The 20,760-nt window shown below is 49.6% G+C and overlaps 1 protein-coding gene across 1 annotated transcript in view; it reads right to left on the bottom strand.

Moving 5' to 3' along the window:
* Positions 1-20,760, bottom strand: part of ADCYAP1R1 (ADCYAP receptor type I) — a 57,287-nt gene that overhangs the window by 10,073 nt on the left and 26,454 nt on the right. The window contains exon 13 of the mRNA XM_069084592.1: positions 2,991-3,074. Coding sequence (XP_068940693.1) covers positions 2,991-3,074 — 84 coding nt within the window. The remainder of the gene's footprint in view (positions 1-2,990; positions 3,075-20,760) is intronic.

Below are 20,760 nucleotides of genomic sequence, written 5' to 3'. Positions count from 1 at the left end.
TGATGATGTTGATGATGGTGATGATGATGATGGTGGTGATGATGATGGTGATGATGATGATGATGATGATGATGGTGGTGATGATGATGATGGTGATGATGATGATGGTGATGATGGTGATGATGATGGTGATGGTGGTGATGATGATGGTGATGATGATGATGGTGATGGTGATGATAGTGATGGTGATGATGATGATGATGATGATGGTGGTGGTGGTGATGATGATGATGGTGATGATGATGATGGTGATGGTGATGATGATGGTGGTGATGATTGTGATGATGGTGATGGTGATGATGATGATGATGATGGTGGTGGTGGTGATGATGATGATGGTGATGATGATGATGATGATGGTGATGATGATGGTGATGGCATACATCTAGTCCAGCCCATTCCTGAGCAGGTGTCCCCTCTGAAGCACCCCTGACAAAGCGCTGTGCAGCTTCTGCTGAAAGACTTCCAATGGTGGGGCTGTTGCCACCTCCCAAAGATCCTGCCTCCTTCAGGGACAGTGCTCATGGTCGAGAAGCTTTTCTGCATTCTCTTTCCCCTGCTCCTGGCACTACTCTCTGGGGCCAAGCAAGACAAGGCTCATCTTTCCTCCAGAATTCCTGGACAGCCTACTTACTGATCCTGAACCACAGCAATAAGGCCTGTCCCCTCATTGCTTCCCTGCCTCTCTCCAGACTGCTCTCCTTCTCCAGGAGCTCCTTTACCCAGCTCTCAGAGGACATGGATCTAAGCCCTTGCCACTCCTGGTTGTCTCTTCTGGATGTTCTCTGGCTACCACTGTCTTCTCTAACCATCCAAAGTTGAGTACCAGACTCCAGATGTCATCTTGCTTACCCTCCCCCAATGCAGCCCAGCATCTCCTCACTTACATTGAGCTTTGCATGCAGCCCCCCAACTCCAGGTCTTTTCCAGATAAGGTCCTCTCAGACTAGGCCTCCCCATCTTATATATGTGAAGTCGATTTCTTGACCCTAAGTAAAGACTTTATATCTATTCCTGTTAGGTTTCCCCTTCTAAGCTCCAGCCTGACAAAAGCATGACCTCAGCTTTGTCCATCTCTGTGTTTGACAAATATGCCACCTGCGGTCTCCTATACTAATGATACCAATGACCTACTTGGCTAACAAGACTTAAGTACTTCTCAGCATTAAAAATTAGGGACTTACACACACACGTGTACATGCCTAGTCAGCATAAAAAGTTTGTCCAGAAAAAAGAAGGTAGACAGTCACCCTCTGACCCCACCACATCTTGCATCAGAGGACTAAGAGAAAGAGTCTTTCTTTCTCTCTTTCTTTCAAGAGTGGGGAGCAAAGGCCCCCATCGGGCCACAGGCTTCCCTGGCCCAGAGACACTGATTGGCTGGATGTACAGGGCCCAGAATTCCTCCTCCTTCAGAGACCCTTCACTTGCCCATGAGTTTTGCCTATTACAGAGCTGGCACATAGTAGGTCCTTAATAAATATTTGTTGACTGAGTCATCCTGAGGGCTCTCAAATGGTCTGGCTTTCATACCTAGGCTAGGCAGAACATGAGCAGCTCCCAGGAGCTCGTGAAGCCCAAAGAATAAAGGGGAACATCCTTGGGGAGGTGGGGCAGGGCCCCAGGCGCTTCAGCTCAAGGGACAACAGGGAGGCCTGGGCTGTGACCTTGTCCCTGGCCTGAAGTTCAGAGACACAGAGACAGACTCGTGAGAGCTGTAAGGGATGCTGAGCCTGGAAGTGAGAGATGCTGAAAGGAAGAATTAGACGCAGCCACCAAATAACTTTCCCCAAGCATAAATCTGACCACGCCATTCCCCTACTCTGCCAGTTGCAACAGCTCCCTATCGCCTCTGGGACAAAGCACACTCCTGGGGCTTTCCAAGCCCTTCTAGGTAATTCATATGTTGGTCTACCTTCCGCACCCCATGGTACAGGGTGGCTGTGCCTCTGCTCCCCACGTTCAGCCTGCTGTCTTCCATTTCTGTGACTTCCTCCTGGCTGTCTCCCACACTGGGAGTGCCCCTGCCAGCCCAGAATCTCTGTCTTCCTTCAAGCGCTCCTGTCTGCTGCTCCGGCCCCCTCTCCTCGCCTGGCACTAGTGACCCACCCTAATCACCTGGCCTTTAGGCTACAGACACTTGTGGATGGACAGGCTGCCTGTCGGGTCCCTGAGAACAGGCACTCTGTATCCCCGGTGCCTGGCACAGGGAGAGCGCAGGGAGTTAAGTCAAATCAAAAAGCCCTTATTAAGCCTCGCCTGGTTGACGAAGCTTGTTCTGTGACTCCGGGGACAGCTGAGGCTGAGGAGGCGGGGGGACATAGATGGGAGCATCATTATGGGAAGGACTTGATGGCAAGGACAGTGGAACCCTGGCCTTGGAGTTCCAGGTCTGAGCTCAAATCTTGGCTCTTCTACTCACCCTGGGAATAGTCACTTTGACCTCTGTGGTGGGCCTCAGTTTCCTCATGATCCCAGGATCAGAACTGTATGACCAATGGACTTGGACCCTTCTAAATTGTGGTGAGCTCCCTATCCCTGAAGAGCCCCACACCGTATGACTGCTGGAGAAGGGATTCTTGGACTAGCCAGACCCAAAGGTTCTCCTCTAACATGAATGCCTCAGGAGATTACCCATGGGGAAACTGAGACCTTCCCAAGATCCTGTAGCTGGCTAGCAGAAAGGCCAGGATTTGACCACAGGCTTTCTGATTCCAGGGGTTTGGCCACTCCCCCTCCCCCCCATCCCATCCCCCCTCCTTTCCTTTCTTCTCTCTCCCTCCCTTCCTGACCCCACCAGGATGGTATTCCAGCAGGTGCACATAGCCCAGAACGTGGATGTGCAGTGGGTGGGGGGAGGGGTGGTAGGCGCGTGCTCTGGGGCCCAGCGGGTGTGAAGCAAGCACTGGGTTGGCAGCCATAGCATGCGCCTCCGTCTCCCTCCTCCTCCTCCCCACTGCCACCCGCCAGGCTCGGTCATGCACACTTACAGAGTAATGGTGGACAGTTCTGACATCTTGCAAGAGTGCTGCTGAGCCCGCTTTGGCTTGCAGTAACATTTCTGCACGCAGTTGCTGAGTGTGACAAGATTAGCGCTTCCGTCAGCTGGGGGAAACTGAGGCACGTTCATTCAACACTTTTTACGGACATAGCATCTAAATGCCACTTGCTGGTCAAGTCATGGATGGGAATGAGGAAGCAAAGGCCCCATGCAGGAAGAGTGGGCCACACCAAAGCACATACATCTAACAACACCAACATCACTGGCAGGCAGGCACGCAGACTGGGAAGGTGCATTTATCACCCGACATGTTAAGAAGGCAAGATATCTTGACGGCATCTCATGCAGATGTTCAGGGCCCCCAGTGGGGTTTGGGGAGCACCTCCAAGGATAGCCACAACCCTGGGCTGTAGTATCAGGCTGGAATCTTTAGTCTACCTTGGGGCATGCTCAAACACAGGGGGGTTAGGGGTGGGCAGGGAACAGTAGGGGAATCCTCACTTGTGCAGGACACAGTTAGATGTCTCCTTGCTCCCTTCCTGCTTCCCTTCCTTAGGTGTTCACACCCCTAACATTTGAAGATGCTGAGGGAGAGGTCTAGAAATCATTGCTGGGGAATTTGAAATTCTTAATAAAATTATAACAAAAGCCATGGGATTATGAGAAATATAGGAGCAAAAAGACAAGGAAATCACACCTTCTGAGAAAGGTCCTAAGAGTAAGCCTCTCATCTTGAGGAAGAGTCTAAAGAAGTGTTACCATGACAAAGCCCTGTGCTGCCCGAGCCTAGCCACTCTCTCCCTACTTTCTCTGCCTCTCCCCAAGGGCTAGAAATGATGAGGGGAAGAAAGAATTCTCCCTCTCTTGATAAATTCTGCTCCCACTTAGCCTTTGGACCTGAACATTTGTGCTCCTCTCCCCCTTCCATGGGTAAAAGGAAGGATTTAGTTCAAGAACTGGGATTCCTTGTTCTGTTCTAAGACTCTTCTTCAGGTTGAGGTCTATTGGTTTATGTTGCATAGATAAGATTTCCATGAACTTTTCTTGATGAATTCTTGAAATAGATTCTGATCTCGAATCTGTGTCTCTTTATATCTATGTATGTGTTCTTAATCATTAGAACAGTTACTGGCTTTTCAGGGAGTTTTGTCCACATGGACCACCATCCTCCATCTCGTCTAGGATAGGGAAGGCTGGGTAGCCCTTGGGAGAGCTGAAAGGTGATTCCGAGCCCAACCCCCACCTGAACAAGACTGACCTCTCCAACATCTCCAGTGAAGGCTTATCCAGCCTTTGTTTTCTAGATTAGATTTCTAGTGAGAAAAAAACAATAATCCCCAAAGCACCTAATTCTGCTTTTAGGTGGGTCTCATTGTTGGGGAGTTTTTATTTACATCAAGACCAAGTTTCCATCTTGGCAGCCTCAACTTACTTCCTCTAATTTGACTCTTTGGGACCAAGCAGAACCATCCTGATCCCTCTTGCATAGGGCAGCCTTTGGATACCTTAATGGAGCTGTCGTCTCACTCCCAAGTCCTCTCCTTCCTTTTCCTTCAACCAATCTTCACATGGCATTCCATAGTTATCTCACCCATCTGATCTCCCTCCTCTAGACATTTTCTTGCTCCTTTATGTTCTTCCTAAAATGTAATGTGCAGAACTGAGCCCAAGACTTCATATGACCACAGGAACCATGACTTCTATTGTTTTGGACACAATGTCTTTCCTAATGTAGCCTAGGAGAACATCAACTTTCTTGGCTGCCATGGCTCAAATTTAGCTGGTCGGCCACTCACCCCCACATCACATTCAGAAGCACTGTCATCTAGCCACACATCCACCACTCATGTTGGACTTGCGAGGCTTATTTTTTTTAAGTATGAATTTAAGACTTCATCTTGGTTAAATTTCACGTTGCTAGATTCAATTCGAGTTTGGTGTCAGCTTTCTGGATCTCAGCTCTATCATCCACTGTGTCAACCATTCCTTGAAGCTTCACAACACCTTCATATGTGATAACTATGGCTTCATCCAACTCATTGATGTTGAATGCTACACAATAGCTAAAGACATATATCTGGGGCATTCTATTCAATGGTGTCTACAAAGTTGTCTTTGAACCATTAATGACTCTACCTTTGGATTGGTCATTTAACTAACTCCAAATCCACTTAACTATCCTATCATCTAGCCCATGTCTCTTCATTTTGTCCGCAAGGATAATGTGAGAAACTTTGTCAAGTGCTTTGTTGAATCTAGTATATTGTGTCTACAGTATTTCTCTGATCTGTTAGACTGGACCGAAAAGAGAATGAGTTCAGTATGGTATGACTTGTTCTTGGTGAAACCATGATAGCTTTCTGTGATCACTGCTCCCCTCTCTAAATGTCCATAAACCTTTAATAATGTCTTCTAGAATTTTGCCAGGCTGAGAAATCACGCTTTATGTCCTTTAGTTTACAGATTGTTTTCTCTTTCCTTCTCTGGCATATGTCAAAGGTCATTGACAGGTGCAGCAATCACATCAATTCAATATTTCAGTCCCCAAAGATGCATGACTTGTCCTTATCCAGAGAAACTGAGTATTCTCTTACCATCTGACTCATTTCCTGTTTTGACTCCAAGTTAGCTGTTCTGATTATATCCTTGACAGAGAAATGCGTCCATACTTCTAAGGATCCATGATTTCAGCCTCTTCCTCCAGCGTAAATGACAACCTGTCCAGCTTTCTCGGCTCGTTCTGCTGTCATGGCCCCACCCAACATACCAGGGCTCCCACTCTAGTGCTATTACAAGTGCATCCATTGGGCATTTCTCAGTCTCACCACACAACTGACCCATACACTTTCAGAATGAACGACAAGTGAAACCAGAATGGAGTCATCAAACCTTGTCACTATTATTAGCCATCAGCATCCCCTAGCCCCCAAGAAGCAGTCCTGTCCCTCCTGGGCCCCTTCTCTCCTTCGCAGCACAGCTACAATAACCATTTCAGTCCTCACCATAAGCACCAGTTTCAGCTCCTTCTGCTCTCCTGCTCTGACACGATTCCTAAAGAATTCCTTAACTGTTACTTGCCCTTGTTTCTGTATTTATACATTGGTGATAAACAATCTGTGTAGGTTTATCTCACTTTTCCCCCCATGTCTGGTCTTCAGAATTTCATGCTAGAGTCTTGGGCTGACTTCCCCCACAGAGCTGTGGGTATAGGATTCTTCCTGGCCCCTGCCCTGGGGCCTCCTCATCCCAGAAGTCCACTCCAACCCTGTGACTCCTTCTAAGAGGCTGATTTCTCCCCAAACCTTCATTTTAGGGAAGGTGTCCAGGCAATCATGTCCCCACTTCTCTCTGGGCTCTGTCCCATATTCTCTGGATTTTTTCTGCCAGTCTGGCACAGACACCCTCCCCCTCCTGTCCTTTCAGCTGCCTTTTATGCGCTGCCTCTCCTGCTAGAATGTAGGCTTCCTGGAGGCAGGGAATCTTTTTCCATTGCTTGTCTTGTTCTCATCACTTGGCGTGGGTCCAGGCACATAACAAGGGCTTAATAAATGTTGGTTGACTTGACCTGTTGACTCCTTTCAATGAATCATTTGAATGCACTTTCCCCAGATCTAAGACACCATCCTGTCCTTCTGTTCAGGAATTCTGAGCAGGGTGCTCATTGCCCCAAATGTTCTTCTCAATTCAGAGAGTAGCCAGGTCATCCTTGGTGATCAGACTGAGGTCCAGAGAAGCAATTCCACTGGCTGTTTCCTCTGCCTTCTGAAGATGGAAGTGATCATTAACCCACAAATGTATCAGCTGTTCGTTTCCAACCAATACCCAATGCCCAGGGCCGCTAGGTGGCGCAGTGGATAGAGAGCACTGGGCTTGGGGGTCAAGAAGACTCATCCTCAGGGGCCGCTAGGTGGCGCAGTGGATAGAGAGCACTGGGCTTGGAGTCAAGAAGACTCATCCTCAGGGGCCGCTAGGTGGCGCAGTGGATAGAGAGCACTGGGTTTGGGGGTCAAGAAGACTCATCTTCAGGGGCCGCTAGGTGGCGCAGTGGATAGAGAGCACTGGGCTTGGGGGTCAAGAAGACTCATCTTCAGGGGCCGCTAGGTGGCGCAGTGGATAGAGAGCACTGGGCTTGGGGGGTCAAGAAGACTCATCCTCAGGGGCCGCTAGGTGGCGCAGTGAGTAAATCGCCAGCCCCGGAGTCAGGAGGATCTGGGTTTGGATATGGCCTCAGACACTTAACACACATACACACGCACGCACACACACACACAAAACCTAGACTGTAGCCTTGGGCAAGTTACTTAAGTCCAATTGCCTTCCAAAAGGCAAAGAGAAGGAGGAGGAGGAGGAGGAGGAGGTGAAGAAGAAGAAGAAGAAGAAGAAGAAGAAGAAGAAGAAGAAGAAGAAGAAGAAGAAGAAGAAGAAGAAGAAGAAGAAGAAGAAGAAGACATCCTCCTGAGTTCAAATATGGCCTCAGGCTCTTCCTAGTTGTGTGACCCTGGGCAAGTCACTTCACCCTGTTTGCCTCAGTTTCCTCATCTGTCAAATAGGCTGGAGTAGGAAATGACAAACCCCTCCAGTGTCTGCCAAGAAAACCCCAAATGGGGTCACAGATGGGTACAACAGCAATGTTCAGATATTCATCCATTGCCTGGTCTGCAGTTCGTTTCTTATGTACAATGTCCCACCCTGACTTGTCCTTCCATCTATTCTCCCCTACACACTCTCCAGCACGACCTTCCTGGTCCCCACGTTGGGTCTCCAGGATTCCTCACATGAGCATATGTGTTTTAGTCTAAAGTGGCCTCCCCTCCCTCCTTCCCCACCGTCTCCCTTGGCTCTTCTCCCAGAGTCAGAGTCTAATCCTGAGCTCCGGCCGTCATGGCTCAGTGCCATCAGTGAGGTCCAGTGCTTCTCCTTGGGTTAGGAACTGTAGCGCCCTCTGCTCCTGATGCACACTTGGTCCATTCGTGTGTGGTTATCTGAGGGTCTGCCTTATCCTTAAACAGGGCACACTACACTGGGCAGGGTTCAGGAGCCCTGGACCTCGGATCCCAGATTTAGACTCTGAGTTTTCTATCCCAGAAAGCCAGTAACACTCCTCATGCTGGGCTGCTCTCTCAATGTCCTGCTCTCGAGGACTATAGGTCTGTGTCCCCGAGGCCTGTCTTTCTCTTCCTCCTCCTCCTCCTCCTCTTCTCTTCCTTCTCTCCCCCCCCCAACATTCTATCAATGGTGTGTTCTCAGAAACTGCTACACTAGAACGAGTCTGATCAGTTAATTACATTAAGATGTGAATGACTGACATTTTCTTGTACCATAATTCACATGCAGCATAGCAGATAGGAGCCAGGACCCCTGGGCTCTGCTATTTATTACCTGTGTGACCTTAGGACGGGTCTCAACCTCTGCAAGACTCAGTTTCCCCCTCTGTGCAACAGTGACTTTTGTGCCAGACTGAGTGTAGCCCAGAAGGCTCCAGAAGGGGGAGAGGGATGTATGTGGAGGCTGAAGCTTGTCTGCTGCCAATCAGGGAGGATGGGCTCATCATCCCTGCCCCAACACAGCTCTGATATATAAGTGTGTTTTGGGGTGGCATTGATGAAATGAACTTTAAGGGAAGAAAAAGCGCACAGTGAGAATTCAACAAAAGTTAAAGATGATTTTCAAGTTGGGATCAAGCCTGAAGCCCAGACTTGTTCTCAGCCTCAGATTTTCTTGGCTGCTCCTAGCCCCCGGGCATGCCAGAAAGGATCTGTAGCTCTCCCTCCACAAACAGGCTACCTAGCCTCTGCACACCAGTGGTGGGGACAGAGAACTAGCAGCCACCCTGAAGAACCCTTCCTGCTCTCTCTCAGTACTACCTTGGATTCATCTCCTCTGTGTCTCTGTCTCACACATTCTCTCTCAGCTGTTTGGTTTTTGACTTCATACCCCCGGTACTTATCCCTGTGCTGAGCATACAGTAAGCACTTCATAAATGCTGGCTGATTGGTCCTTAGCAGATGGTCACCAAGAGCAGCTTAACCAGGACAGCAGTGAAGATACATGGCCCAGAGCGTTAGGATACGTCACCAGCCATGGGGAGCTCAGGCAGGTTGGAGGGGTGAGGGGCCCTGGACACGTGCTCTCTGGCCAGATGTGTTCTAATATGCCCTCTACGGCAGACCATGGCCACATGGACTCCTGGCGTGCATCCCTTCACTTCCTGTGTTCCCTGGGTGCTCAGCCCCTTGGTCACATAGCATCCCATGGGGGACTGCGGGTAGAGGGAATCTTTTCTTCGCCCTTATTGGCTATGGTGTTTGATGAAATGTGTTTGGTTTCATTTTGGTTCGAAGCAGAGCGGCTTCCAGTTAATTACTGAGTAAAGACACTGAGAAGAGCCTATAAACTATGCTTTTGAGTGCATGCCAGGAAGGTCTGTGTGTGTGTGTGTGTGTGTGTGTAGGGAGTGTCCTTGTCTGTGTGTGTGCGGTGTCTGTGTGTGTGGTGTGTGGGTGTTTGTGTCTGTACTTTGGGGGGGTGTCTGTGTCTGTGTGTGTGTGGGGGTGTCTGTGTGTGTGGGGTGTCTGTATGTGTGTGTCTGTGGTGTCTGTATGTGTGTGTCTGTGTCTCTGTGTGTGCTGTCTGTGTGTATGGTTTCTGTGTGTGTGTGTCTGTGTGTGAGGGGGTGTCTGTGTGTGTGGGGGTGTCTGTGTGTGTGTGGGGGTGTCTGTGTGCGTGGGGGTGTCTGTATGTGTGTGTCTGTGTGTGTGTGGGGAGTGTCTGTGTGCGCACAGTCGGGTGCCATCCCCCAGATGGAGACAATGACGTTGGAGCTGCCTAACTCATAAGCTTGGTGTGAGCATCAAACAGCATGAAGCCGTCCTTCTAATGTCCAGTACCAGGTTTTCCCTGGCTTGTTGGTAGCATCTCATGAGATCATCTTTGTAAAATGCTTCACAAGCTGCAAAGCATCATAGAACGACAATGATGATGATCCAGACTTTAGCTCCAGGGTGGGGGCACCAACTCCTCGCTCCCCCCACCTGCTCTTCCCTGCACTGCGTCCCTGCCTCTCTTTGCCAAGTGGACCAGCTCCTTCTCCTGTCCTGACCCTTTGCACACCCCAACTTTTCTCCTCGTTACTTGCAGAACCTCTCTTTGCCAGAGGGCCCTGGGTAGGCTGGAGACAATGCCAGCCTGCCTCCAAATCTCAATCCACAAAACCTCTTTTCTCAGTTCCTAATGACTAGGCTTCCTCTGTCAGGTACCAGCCTCCTCAGGAGGTGATAGCCAGTTCACAGGGGTTTGGCAGGTTCTCTCTGAGGGTTGTGGAACCCTTTTTAGAAAAGCTTTGGGTTTTCTTGATAATATTGTCATGCTCTGGAAGTCTGTCCTCTGAGGTCAATGAGGCACGTGCCCAGGAAGAAATCTGGGGGAGGGGGCAGCAGGGAGTACAAAAGGAGAGAACCTACATGGAAACCTGATGAGGGAATGGGGAGAAACCTTGGGGAGAAGTTGGGGAGAATGCTGGTGGGAATCTGGGAGAGCAGACACTAGCAGGGACTTTGGAAAGGAAACCCAGACGGACACGGGGCAGATTTACCTATGGGGAATATTGGCCTTCCCCAAGACCCCATTTATTGTGCTTTGGTCCTTTTTTATTATGGATAAGGTGTGTCAAGTGGATGGTTGGTGCAAATAGGCAACTATTGTTAATGCTCATGGAAAATGGACTAAGAGATAAGTGGCATGAGGAAATGCACCTACAAGGCATATAGATTGAGGCCGGGAGGGCGGGACATAGGGAGGCAGAAAAGACCGAGATGGTTGATAAACAAGGAGTGAAGGGAGGGCAGTGCGTGCTTAGGAGAAATTCTCGAGCTCAATCCGAGAAAGGGCTACAGAGAGCAGCTTGGAGGGATTGGGAAGACCCTATGGATGCCTGTGAAGAGAGACTCTAAAACAGAGGAATAAAGAAGCCCAGTGTGGCTGCCTAGAGAACAGGCTCAGGCTGAACGGAAGGAAAATCGGCTTGTGGTGCAATTTAATGAAAGAATCCTGAACAGGGAGCCATGAGCTGTAGTCTGCCCTGTGTCACCACTTGCTGTGTGACTTTAGGAAGTCTATTAAACCTCCCTGAGTCTCACTTCATCCATCCAAAAAGGGACTTGCCTTCTTGGGCCAGGCTGGGTGGGTTCCAGTGAGGACATCCCCACCAAAGATAGGTTTATACAGTTGGGTAACAATGAAGAGAGATTTGCATCAGGGTCCCTGAATCTTTTGCTCCCATTTCCTTAAAGAAATGTCAGAAAACAGCAGGAGAGGCTCAGAGTGGGAGAATTCCTCCAAAGATTCTTGTAGCAGTGGAGTCACTGGGGACTAGATGCCCATTGCCCAGCAGGTCACGGACCCTCTACAGCTTCCTGGCCAGTGGTGCATGAGGGTCTGCGGAGTGCAGAAATCCCCTTGATGGCTTAGTTAATGATGAGCCCCTCCAGACTCAGCCAGGCTAGTCCTCCCACAGAAGACCATAACGGTCTCATAATGAGGCACAGCTTTGTAGGACCTGCCAAAGCTTGTACTCGATTGGCATGATCTCTGACAGCCCAGGGTCATCTTCATGCCAGGATGAGGCATCGAGCTATGCCAAGGTTCAAATCAGGTAACAGAGGGGAAACTACTTTGGGGAAGTTTGCTGTTATCTGTGTCTACTTGGGGGGGGGGCAATGTGTGTTATTCCACAGCGTTGTTACCATGTTCACTTCACTCAATACACCTCGTCTTGAACTTGTGTGCATGCAGCCATGGACCAGGGTGTGATGGTGATGAAAATAAGATGGTGATTCTACTTTGGGCTTCTTTGGGAGAAGGCTGTGAGAGGAGAGTAAGAGACAAAAGGTTTGAATTGAATAAGGACAAGGAAAATGCACCAGTCTTGGAGTCGTTTGGGCTAGTAAAGAAGAGAAGAGATTGAAGAAATTGAAAAAACAAACAAACAAACAGAAACAATCTCCAAGTGGGATCCAAAATTCTACTTGACTTCTGTGAGAAGAGGTTGAAGAAGGAGCAGGACTGAGGGAACAGTGAAGGAGGAGTGATGTGTAAAAGCCTCAGAAAGGACAAGAAGAGAGGGGCATGGAGGAGGAAGCAAAGAAGGATGACTGGTGTATCCTTAGATTGGGGGCTCCTTCTTAAGAGGAGGGAATCCTCTGAGAAGGAAGCAGCTGTTTGTCTTCCAGAGGTGATTTAGTGGAACCACAGAGGCTTCCAGGGGAGAAACTACCCAGTGAGGGTCAAAGGAAAAGGGAAAGAGAGGTTGGTGAGTCTTTGTTGAAGGGAACCAAGGCAATTATAGAGAGGTCGTTCATCTTTCCAGAGCGTAACGTATCAAAGGTATCAGAGAACCTTCCAAGACAAGTCACTTCTGGTAATCCAGGTGGGCACAAATGATTCTAGCTAAAAATATTGCCCAAACTAACGAAGTCTTGGGGAAGAAAATGAAGACAAGAGTGGTTCAGATTGTGTTCCCCTCACTGCTGCCCCCCCAAAGTAAGGAATGCAGAGGAGAAACGATGATCTGGGGAGCGAACAGCTTGCTAATAAGGTAAGTGCCTTGGACTCCTGAGCTCTGTATTAAAATGTAAGAATGATGTAGTCTGGGACAGAGAGGAAGTATACTTAAGAAAGACCAGTGATAAGGAATGTGCATGCTGGCTTGAAGTCTAAACAAAAGAGCTTTTCAATAAAGTAGGATAGAAGAGGGAAAATTCTGCTTTGTGTTCCACCAAGCTGGATGCCATGAAGGAAGAGAGTGAGACACTGGTGAGCTTTGGGATAAAATCCAGGAAAAGAGGGGATGTACGCTCTCCAACTACAAAGGTCTGTAAGCAAGTGCCAAACGTTTATGCAACAAGTGACAGGGAGTAGAGGCCCCCCTTAGGGCAAAGGGGGAAAATGAGACCTCACGTGTTTCCCTGGGGACTTGGTAGGATGGCAGCCTTGCCTGGGATATGGCTCTGGATGGGTGGGTCTTCTTCCAGAGATACAAGACAGGTAAAAGTAAGGGTGGGGTAGGGCTGAATGTTAATAAGGGATTCTTACACCCTAAGAGATGCAGGAACCAGGGGCTGAAAACACGATGGAGAGCTTTTGGATGAAGGTCAAGAGAGGAGGAAACAGAGGTGATTTTGTCAGTTACAGACCCCTGGGGCAGAAAGTGGGAAACAATAGACCAGAAGCCTGAGTTAGAGGCAGGATAGAGTAGCGACAGGGGAAATTATTCAGACGTCTGCTGGAGCACGTTCTCTCTGTGAGAAGCAGAGGAGCTGCTAACTTCTTGATTTGCCTTAATGATAATTTAATTCTTCAAAGGGTGGAGCAACTAACAAGAGGAAAATTGTATATGGGATCTGATCCTCAGGATCGGGGAGACTGGGTCGCTGTGATGGAAGTGCTGGAAAGCTTAGGGAGAAGTAAGCACTCCCTCCTAGAGCCTGTGATAGAGAAGGAAAGAAAAAACTGGCAGAGTTAGACGTGCACCAGCTTTAGGATTTCAGGATAGGCAGGGTGTCATGGAATAAGGTTCTGAGGAAGAGGTCAGCCCAGGAGGGAGGAGGAAGAATGGGAGCTCTCTGAACAGACTGTTAGGGACACACTGGGAACTCCCAAACCCAGAGATATAAAAGCTACTTAAAGAATAGGGAAGAAAGGATGGGTAACAAAGGATTTATGGGTAACAAATCTAAGAGCATGGCATGGTCCTATAGAAACAGTCAGGAAGACTAAAGATCAAGATGAGCTGAGACCGGAGAGTGCAGCTGAGGGTGACAGAAAGGACAGGATTTTTGTGTAGGATTGGGAGAAAAAGGAGGATCAGAGAAAGGGGAGGATCTCTGCTTGGGGTGGAGGGGATGATGAAAACTGTCCAGAGGGAGAAGCTGGAGCCGCACAGTCCTTGCCTTGCTTTCCTTTTCTATGCCAAGGAGTGTGGCCTCTGCCCTAGAAAGCACAGACTGGAGCTGGCAGAGCCAATGCCCAGGATGAGTAAGGAGACAGCAGAGGGGCCCCTTTGAGCTCTAGATGGACTGGATGCCCAAAGGGGCTCTAGCTGCAGCTCCTCAAAGATGCTCACTGAGCCACTGTCAGTGACATCAACCCATCAAAATGCATTTAGCAGCCTTGTGATCGGAGCCTGGTGACTAGAGAAGTGCCAGTCCACTGGCTTTGCCTTTCTTTCTCTCCCCATTCTTAGCACAATGCTTGGGACCAAACCAGAGCCTCAGAAAGCAGAGAAAGAGCATCCTGAAAGCATTCTGTACACCTTAAAGCCCTATGGGAATGTCGCTGTTAACAAATTTCTGGTGATTGTCTGACCAAGAAAAGGTGAGGGGCAGGAGGGCAGAACAGAATCCACAGTTAGTGACTTCAATTCCTGGGGAAATTCTAGAATGGGTCACTAAAGAGGCAGCCAAGGGGTATCTAGAAAAGTTTGCCACACTAAGAGGGCAGAGAGCTGCGTGATCTCCAGAAGCAGCCACAATGTCAGAGAAACCAGGGAAGACTTGTATGAGCTGATTCAGAGAGAAGTGAGCAGAACCAGGAGGAGACGGGAGTCTGGCCGACACCATGGACAATCATGATTCCAGAAGACTCGTTGCTCTCCCCATGACTGAGGGCATTGGGCTCAAAATGAAGAAAGAGACATGTTTTTGGGGTGTGGTCAATGGTGAAATTTGCTTGGCTTGTCTCTGCAGATTTGTCATAAGGGGTTTTGTTTTTCTCTCTTTTTTTTCAAGGTGGGGGTGGGTGGGAAGGACATACAGTGTGTTTTCATTAATGAAAAAATAAAATTAATTTTAAAAAAGAATTCTTAAAAAAGGAACAAGTCATTCCAGACTAACCTTGTTTCCTTTTTTTTGAAGGAGTTATCAGACTATTAGATCAGGAGAAGTCTGTCTATTCTTTATCAAGATTTTAGCAAAGTCTTTGATGAAAGTGTCTCAGGCTACTCTTGTAGAAAAGAAGTGAATGAGAAGACAATATAATTAGATGGACTTGGGATGAGCTGAATGATAGGACTTAGTGGTTGATTGAGAACTTGGCTGGTCTCCAGTGAGGTGCCCCAGGAGGGATCTGTCTGGCCCATGCTGCTTGACTTTTTCATCAATGACTGAGATAAAGTACATGCCTCCATTCTGCAGATGACCCAATGCGAACACAGGCTATTCAGCCCAAATCTAGTAAGGTAAAATTCAAGAAAGATAAATTCATTTTTACAATTGGATTTTTAAAAATCAACTTCACAAACACAGGAAGGTGGGGGCATATTTGAGATAGAACGGGTCTGAAAAGACTCCACCAACTGGGTCTTAGTGGGCTGTGATCCCACTGAATCAGCAGCATCCCTTAGATGAAAAAAAGCTCATTTGCCCCTGGTCTGCATTGAGAGGCATGGCTAGCTCCCAGGGAGGAACAAGGAAGGGAGAGGCCAGCCATCCTCTGCCTTGTCCTGCCTTGTCCTCCCACATAGGGAAGATGTACTTGGGTCTGGACACTGCCATTTAAGGAATGAGGTTCATAGCTACAGATTAACCCGAGGAGGGCAGCCTGGATGGCCAAGGAATGGATTCCAAGTTATATGAGGACCAGTTAAAAGAAGTGGGCATGTTTAGCGTGGAGAAGAGAAGGCTGGGGGTGGGGAGATATGGGAGCTGTTTTCAAATGTCTGAAGAGAAATTGTGCAGAAGGGATGAGCCACGCACAGCTGAACCAGGAACAAGGCAGATTTGGGCCAGGTCCACACAGACCTTCTCGGCTCCAAGCTCAGGGCTCCATCCTCTGACCATTCTACTGTTAAGCAGCTGACCAGCCATGTCTTTATGCTCTTCTGCTAGTCAGAGATCTCAGTGGTTAGAACATGGGGCAAACAAGCCAAGGTCATGAGCTCCACCACAAACACCTGACTGCCCTCCCTGAGATAGTGCTGAGGACTGTCAGTAACCTGTGCAAGATAATGAGGGTGAATGGGAGGGCTGCCATAGCGCCGGGGAGCAGAGTCTAGAAGCTAACAGTCAGTTGTTTAGACTTGGATTCTTGGAAAAATCTTAGACTATACTATGAATGCAAAGTTGAGGAACAGCTTGGAAAGGAAGCTGGGGCCCCAAAGAACAGCTAGGGTCATCCTTGAGGGTCAGATGGAGAAGTGGGGCTCACAGTAGCTTTAGTGGAAGCAGGTGGGCAAGGAGCTGGCCAAAGAACCCGACCACCCAAGAGGTAGTTAATGAGGCAAAGGTCACTCAGAAGCATGTCTCTTGTGGCGTGTGCTAGAGATCTTTCCTGAAAGCCAGGATTTCAGTTGGGAATTTGGATGAAGACATAGATGTTGGGCTTATCTGTGTTTCAAGTGCAAAGCTGGGGGGCAGGGAAGACTCAGGCACTCAGAATGATGGGCTGAATTGGACAAGAAAAAGTGCAAGGGAAAGAAATGTAAAGTGCTGTGTTTAGATGAAAAAACCAACTTCTCAAGCCCCCAAGAGGGCAAAACGGCCAGATTGAGAGTCCCGATAAAGAAGATTGGAGGATTACTGGATTCCAAGCTCAGTATGAGTGAACTGTGTGAACAGCTTCCAAGAAAACACATCATTTGGGGGCCCCTAGTATTGAGGAGGAGAAGCAGCGGGAGGGGCCTGCACTCTTCCCAGGTCAGACCACACCTGGACTCTGTGTTCAGTCCTGGGCACAACGCCTCAGGAAGGACATAGGCGATCTGGAGAGGATGCAGGGAAGGGCAGTTAGAATGGGAAGGGCCTGCAGACCATCCTCCTGTGCAAGGATCATGAGAAAGAACTGGGGGTGGCTGGTCTGCGGAAGAGAAAACTGAGTGGGCACACGATGGAGGTCTCCAAGTATCTGTGCGAGGAGACTAAATGTGGAAATCTATGTGTTTAAGTACGTGAAGAAGAGGCATAATTAGCCTCATTCTTCTTGGCCTGGGAAAGCAGAACCAGGAGCAAAGGGCAGAAACTGCTCTGAGGAGGGATTTCCTAACAGTGAGGGAGCAGGCTGCCTCAAGAGGTGGCCCCGGCCCCCCTCTCTGCGTGTCTTCTAGCAGAGGCTCCATGAGCCCCCTTGGAGAGTGACGGGTGAAAGCCATGGTCAGGTACAGGCTGGTCTGTGGGTCAGAGAGAAAACTCTACATGCTCAGTGTAGACCCACCCCCACTGGTGGAGACAACTCTAAATGTTAGGATGGTGGGTCAGAAGCACCATCTTCACGAGGAAGGACAATCCATTACCACTCTGAGCAGCTGAAACCAACCTACATCAAAGGGAGTGAATGCTGGTCTGAGGGCAGAGGCAGGGGGTCTTCTTGGAATTTCTCAAGGAAGCCAGGATTTAAATTTGTTCTGGAAACAAATGAAAAAACCAGAGAGCCGTTGTGGGCAAGCCTGAAGGAGAGGTTCCCCCACTTGTCACTTCAGCCCTTTGGGCTTGGCTCAGCTGAGTGTAGCCCCCAGATTCCCCTCCCTGCTCTCACAAGGTCATCGATTGGGGCTACGAGTCACGTCTCCCCAGTCTAGACAGGATGGGACCCGATCGGGAAGCTCTCGTGCTCATTCATGGCCCAGCTCATCTCCGACCTTTTCAGCAAAGCCCACCCGTCTCCCCCAGTTCCACCCTTCGGTATGTAAGAACTTCCTAACTTGGAGCTGTCCAGCACCAGAGTAGGCTGCCTTCCCGAAAGGTAACGAGCTCTTCATCTCTGCAGTATCCAAGCAGACCCCGAGAGTATGGAAGCTTCTAGCACTGCTCCGATTGATCTCCCCACCCTTGAAGCCCCTTTTAAAATCTCGGTTCTCATTTGACTGGGGAGAGGGGCTAAGGGGGCAGGAGGAGCAATTGGGCAGGCAGCGGCTGTTAAACAGCTGGCCAGAAGCGACAGGCTTCACCCAGGAGGCTGGGAATCCCTCTCTCCTTCTTGGGAACGCCCCCATTCCAGGCCTGCAGTGGAGCCGCCTAAAGCCCCTTCTGCTGTCTCAGCACCCTCCCTCCTTGCTTCTCCTCCTCTGCTGTGCTATCTTTTCTGCCTCAATTAGCTAACCGCACATGTTCCATTCAGAGACAGCCATGAGGCACAGAGAGGCCGTGCTTGGGAGGATTGCTGTCCTGCTAAAACTCCTTCCCCACCATCCCCTCAGGAGAGGACGTTCATATAGCTGCCCTTCCACCTACGTCCCCATCGTTGAAGATCTAGGACCTCCCCAATCAAGCAGCCTAGAAACCAGCCTTCTAGGGAAAAAAAAAAAGTGCTTGCTGATCTGCTCAGAAGTGCTGGCGAGGCTGGCGAGGAGGTGTCCGTGCCCAAGGAGCTGGACTGTTTGCTACACTTGGAACATCACTGAGGCAAAGTTGCCAGCACCACCCTCTGCCCCCATACGAATAATAGACGAGGTCTTCTCTGGTCACTCAGGAAGGTCTGAGCTCATATTGGCTCCCCCAGCCCTGGGGGCACTTAGGGAACATTCCTGCAGCCCCGGAAGGCTTACAAAAGGCTTGAGATGTGTTAGCTCATTTGATGTCAGAACAGTTTTATGAGTTAGGGAAACTGAGGCTCGGAAAGGAGAAGCAATTTGCCCAGGGTCTATCCCAGCAGGATTTGAACCCAGGAGTATCCTGACTCTGACTCATTCCATCACCTGCCTCTCAGGGCCAACCCCACACATTCTTAAATACATCGACGTGCATTGCTTTGCCAGATTTCTGGAGTAGGACCTCTTGTGACTTCTAACAGAAAGCTGCTACTCTGAGTAGATGAAGTCTGAAGGCCTTCAGGGTCAGACTCCCACTGGGACTGGAGGTCAGTTAGGGAGGAGACCAGGCTGAGCCCCCCAGACAATGGCAGACCTCCTTTGCCTGGCCTGGAGCACAGAAGGGTCACTGAGCTACAGTCTCATGTAAGGGCTCAAAGGGGACCTGGGCAGCTGCTCTCTTTGGCCCCAGAGGGCGGGACAAGATGAGGTGGACTGGTATCGATGAAGGGTCCTCATCAGAAGTGAAGAACCACATGACACCTGTGGGGAGGGGAGAGACTCAAGCCTACCAATGGGTAGCTGAGGTTAGAAAGAGTTGCTCTCGCTAGAGATCCTGGGGGCTGCCCCCAGGACCCTGTGAGCCCTCTCCAGCTCAAGAGCCTCTCTGAGCCTAGGGAGAGGTTGCCTTGATTCGTAACATGTACATAAATGCTGAGCAGGACCGGGCAAGTTGCCTTAAAAAAAAAAGACCACAACAACACAGGGAAGAAAATGCCAATGAATGGAACAGGTGTGGAGCTCTCTCTCTCTCTCTCTCTCTCACTCGCACACACACACACACACACACACACACACACACACACACACACACACCCTCTCTTTCTCACACTCTCTCTGTCTCTCTTGGTCTCTTGTTATACACATAGGAAAAACAGCTGTGAGCAAACTGATTCTGTTGGGTGCCCTTCCCCAGTGGTGCAGCGTCCCAGGCCCGCCCACTCCCAGACCATCCCCAGGTGGGTGGCAGCACGCTTTGCTTCCTTAGCCAGGGGACGCCAGTGGGCTTCCAGGAGGAAAAGTCCCAGGCACACCTTCTCAGTGTATACAGTTTGCCAGGCAGGGCAGAGCTGCTAGGCCTGCTGCCTCCCCAAGACCTTTTGAACGGAGAGGGAAGAACGTAAGCCTCTCATAGGAGAATGTAAGCCCCTTGAGGGCAGGGACTGTTTTTGTCGTTGGCTCTCCTGGGCTTAACTCTGAGTAGGCGCTTAATCGAAGTTTGTAAGAAGTCTGAGGGATCCTCACAGAGAACCCTGCCAGCAGAGTGTGCTGGAACCACACTCCTCCCTCTTCTGACCCACTGCCCTTCCTGGGCATGGAAGCCAAGGGCGGGACTTCTGACAGTCTTGGAGATGGGAGTTCAAGGAGTGGTCGGTGGCCAAAGGTGCATCTTTCTACATGGAACGAATGAGCTGCTGTTTGTTCTGGGGGCCCATCCTGCAGCCGCTCCAGGTTCCCTGGCTTGGTAATCTTGACCAACCCCAGATCCTCAAATAGGAGAAGACAGGAGAAACCAGGTGCCGCAGGCCACTTCTTGAGTTTTCTGAACTGGAGAGGGGGGAGGTGAAGGTCACAGCCTGATTGGGAGGCTTCCCAAGTGGAGGAGCACAGACCCGACTGTGGCTGAGGGGCCCAAAGGGCTGCTTGGGATTCGACTAGAGAGGCCCCTCATCTGGCCCCTCGGTGAGGTCCATGCCTCCCTGCAGGCCATCTGCACCACGGAGGACAAAGCAGAGGGAAGGGGACCTTGGGACAGAAGAATCCCCAGAAACTGACATGAATGTGCCATGAGTCACAATAGGGATGAAGAAAGGAGAGGAACGTGGGAAGACTCCAATGGGCTGATGCAGGGTGGAGAGAGCTGGGCCAGAAGGACCGCAATGATACACATTTATGTAAAGTGTTCCATTTGGGTCCAAAAAATCAATGGGAAAAATATAGGAAAAGCGAAGTGTGTTGCAGAGGGAAAAAGCAACGTCTAGAGCCTGACAACATGACAGTCTTTCTTCTTTCTGTGTCTCCCCCGTGTCTCTTCTCATTCTATCTCCATCTCTCTATCTCTGTATCTTTCTGTATCTATCTCATCTCTCTCCATCTCTCTCTGTCTCTGTCTCTCTGCCTTTTCCTACCTAGGTGACCATGGGCAGTTAATTCACTTAACTCCCTAGGCCTCAGTTTCCTCATC

This window comes from Petaurus breviceps, unplaced genomic scaffold, assembly GCF_028583685.1.
Source record: "Petaurus breviceps papuanus isolate PSGF00001 unplaced genomic scaffold, PetGlider_PUasm1.0 174, whole genome shotgun sequence".
NCBI classification, from domain to species: Eukaryota; Metazoa; Chordata; class Mammalia; order Diprotodontia; family Petauridae; genus Petaurus; species Petaurus breviceps.
This window is presented reverse-complemented; position numbering and strand designations above follow the sequence as displayed.